This window comes from Arachis ipaensis, chromosome B02, assembly GCF_000816755.2.
Source record: "Arachis ipaensis cultivar K30076 chromosome B02, Araip1.1, whole genome shotgun sequence".
NCBI classification, from domain to species: domain Eukaryota; kingdom Viridiplantae; phylum Streptophyta; class Magnoliopsida; order Fabales; family Fabaceae; genus Arachis; species Arachis ipaensis.
This window is the reverse complement of record NC_029786.2, coordinates 5,881,583-5,884,769: the sequence shown is the minus strand read 5'-3', so window position 1 is coordinate 5,884,769 and position 3,187 is coordinate 5,881,583. Positions and strand designations below refer to the sequence as shown.

At 36.2% G+C, this 3,187-nt stretch overlaps 1 protein-coding gene across 1 annotated transcript; it reads left to right on the top strand.

Annotated features, from left to right (window-relative positions):
* Positions 270-2,965, top strand: LOC107624254 (protein IQ-DOMAIN 1). The gene is made up of 5 exons (XM_016326744.2): positions 270-562; positions 656-1,054; positions 1,298-1,549; positions 1,783-1,920; positions 1,997-2,965. Exons 1-5 carry the CDS (start codon positions 416-418, stop codon positions 2,810-2,812), a joined length of 1,752 nt encoding a protein of 583 aa, XP_016182230.1. The 5' UTR covers positions 270-415; the 3' UTR covers positions 2,813-2,965.

Below are 3,187 nucleotides of genomic sequence, written 5' to 3'. Positions count from 1 at the left end.
TGCAAATAAAGGAAGATTCATTTATTTTATTTTGCACTGTTAAGAAAAGGAACTCACACCATAGCCATGAAAATAAACAAAGACAACTTTATCGTAGCATTTTATTGCTGAATTTGTACTATGTATACCAATAATTTAATTCTGATGTACTCTTAATATAAGACAATTTTATATTTATTTTTATTATTTATATTTATTTTTTATTTTTTATTTTTTTTATTTTTTGTCTTGGAGTCCTTTTGTTATTACTTTTCAGTTTCCACCACCAGCCTTAAAGTTAAGGACTTGTGTAGAGTTGGATTTAGACTTCTCTCTCTTTGAACAATAGGAAACACTTTTTTTTCCTTTTCTTTCTTTGTGCTGTGCTGTAAATGCAAGAATTGTTGTTGAGTTTTACCGTGAACTTCTCTTGGTGATGGGGAAGAAAGGAAGTAGTAGTAGTAGTTCATGGTTGACTGCAGTCAAAAGAGCATTCAGATCTCCAACAAAGGACACTGAAAACAAAAGAAGCAATAGGAGAAGAAGTGAAGAAAGCTTTGATCAAGAAGAAGAAGAAGAGAAGGTAATTAATAAAAGAAAAAAAAGAAAGCACTCTTTCTTTGTTAATTTTCTTTAGCTAATGAAATTGTGAAAGTATGAACATTTTTTTTTGTAGAAGAGAGAAAAGAAAAGATGGATTTTTAGAAAAGCTGTGAATCATGAAAGCAACAACAATAACAACACTAATCAACAAAACACAACAAAGTTGAAGCATAATCATAATCATGATGTGGCTACAGCAGCAACAACAGCTACTACTAATAATTGTTCTACAGCAACAACAAGTGGAGGATCAAGAAGTGAACAAGATCAAAAGCATGCTCTTGCAGTTGCTGTGGCAACAGCTGAAGCTGCCATGGCAACTGCTCAAGCTGCAGTTGAAGCTGCAAGGTTGAATAACCCCAGTAATAATACTACTAACAGTAATAATAATGGTGCTGCTAATCACCACCATCATCATGCTAGGGTGCATTATTCTGCTATAGTGATTCAAACAGCTTTTAGAGGATACTTGGTAAGTCAAGAATTGCACATTTTGAAGTTAGATCTATGTTGAAGAATACGTATTATGTATTGCTCTATAATTTTTGGCTGCATACATTATATTCTTTGTTTAGAACTTGTACTCGGGGTTGTTTTATAATTTTTTGCCGGATGATAAGCGCTTGATCCAGTAGAATTTGGGTAGGATTCGAATTCTTCCTAGAGCCATAGTATTGCAAAATGAAGCTAATATAAATATATGTTTTTTTTCAAGGCAAGAAGAGCACTAAGAGCATTGAAAGGGTTGGTGAAATTGCAAGCATTGGTAAGAGGACACAATGTAAGAAAACAAGCAAAGATGACACTAAGGTGCATGCAGGCACTTGTTAGGGTGCAAGCAAGGGTTCTTGATCAGAGAATAAGGTCTTCATCACATGATGGAAGCAGAAAATCCACATTCAGTGACACTGCTAGTGTTTGGGATCATTCCCGGTACCTTCAGGATATTTCTGATAGAAAATCACTAGTAAGTTCCTTTAACGAAACTCTCAATTTTTTTCTTTGTAATTAGTTTAATCAAAACTTTGTGGTGATATCTTTTCATGATTTCATATTATTCATTAAATCTTATATGTTAGTTTAGTTTAAACAAAATAAAAAGTACTTTTAGGTTATAATTGCAAGGAAATACTTGAGAACTTCTCTGTTTTGGTTTTGTTTTTGAAACTTTTTTTTTATGTGTGGTTTGATTTTTGGTAGTCAAGAGAAGGAAGCAGCATTGCAGATGATTGGGATGAACGTCCTCACACAGTTGAAGAAGTGAAGGCAATGTTGCAACAGAGAAAGGAAGCTGCCATAAAAAGGGACAAGTCCTTAACTCAAGCTTTTTCCCAGCAGGTTTTGTTTTTACTCTGTTTTCTCTCTGTTTTACTTTGTTTTCTCTGCTTCTCCCTAACTTGTGCATTCTTGATAGATATGGAGGAATGGAAGGAAATCGTCAATTGGAAACGAAGATGAGCTTGAAGAGAGGCCTAAATGGCTTGACCGATGGATGGCCACGAAGCCTTGGGAGACAAGGGGAAGAGCTTCAACTGACCAAAGAGATCCAATTAAGACAGTAGAAATAGACACCTCGCAGCCTTACTCGTACCTTGGAACCAATTACAGGAGATCACATCCAAACTATCAATATAACCCTCACCACCATCAACCTCAAAGGCATTCCATCGCTTCACCGCTCCATAGAACACACCAAAATGGATCCCTTCACCCCTCCACTGCAACACCATCCCCGGCAAAATCTAGGTCGATACAAGTCCGGTCTGCGAGCCCTCGGTGTGTTAGAGATGATAGAAGCTACCACACTTCTCAGACACCAAGCTTGAGGTCTAATTATCATTACACCGGTAGCTTGTGTCAAAATGGCGGACGAGTAGGAACAAGTAGTGGTGGCAGCGGTACATTGCCTAATTACATGGCAGCAACCGAATCTGCGAAGGCTAGGATTCGGTCACAGAGTGCACCAAGACAGAGGCCGTCCACACCAGAGAGGGATAGAGTTGGTAGTGCAAAGAAAAGGCTCTCTTTTCCTGTTCCGCCTGATCCATATAATGTAGGAATAGGATATGGAAATTATGGCCATAGTTTAAGGAGTCCAAGTTTTAAGAGTGTGAGTGCTTCACATTTTGGGTTAGAGCAACAATCCAATTACTCTTCTTGCTGCACTGAGAGTCTTGGTGGTGAAGTTTCTCCTTCATCAACTAGTGATCTTAGAAGGTGGTTGAGGTAAATTTGTTACAAAGTCTTAGAATATGACCAAATGGTTTGGGATTCAATTCTTCTATCCAATTTTATTGTGTCTAGAGAAATGTTTTGTGTGAGAAAGGAAAATGTTTTGTGTATTCATTTTGTCTTGTGCACAAAATCGACATATATTTCTCTATTCTTGGATGCTCACATAATATTCAATAGGCAGAGATATATTTTCGCTTCGACTATAAAAAAAAATGAGTATAAATGACATAGTATTGTTATTTATTCGTTATCTTTATAATTTTGTGACGTTAAGAGGAATTTGAGTTAACCCTTCCACCTCAACTCACCTGCCACTTAAAAAAAATTATAATGTATTATTTTCTTGATAGAAAAATAAAAAAAAATTGAT

Coding starts and splice junctions, on each gene's coding strand:
- LOC107624254 (XM_016326744.2), top strand. CDS start 416: ATGGGGAAGAAAGGAAGTAGTAGTAGTAGTTCATGGTTGACTGCAGTC. Junction 1,055..1,297: donor CAGCTTTTAGAGGATACTTG/GTAAGTCAAGAA, acceptor TTTTTTTTCAAG/GCAAGAAGAGCACTAAGAGC. Junction 1,550..1,782: donor TTTCTGATAGAAAATCACTA/GTAAGTTCCTTT, acceptor GATTTTTGGTAG/TCAAGAGAAGGAAGCAGCAT.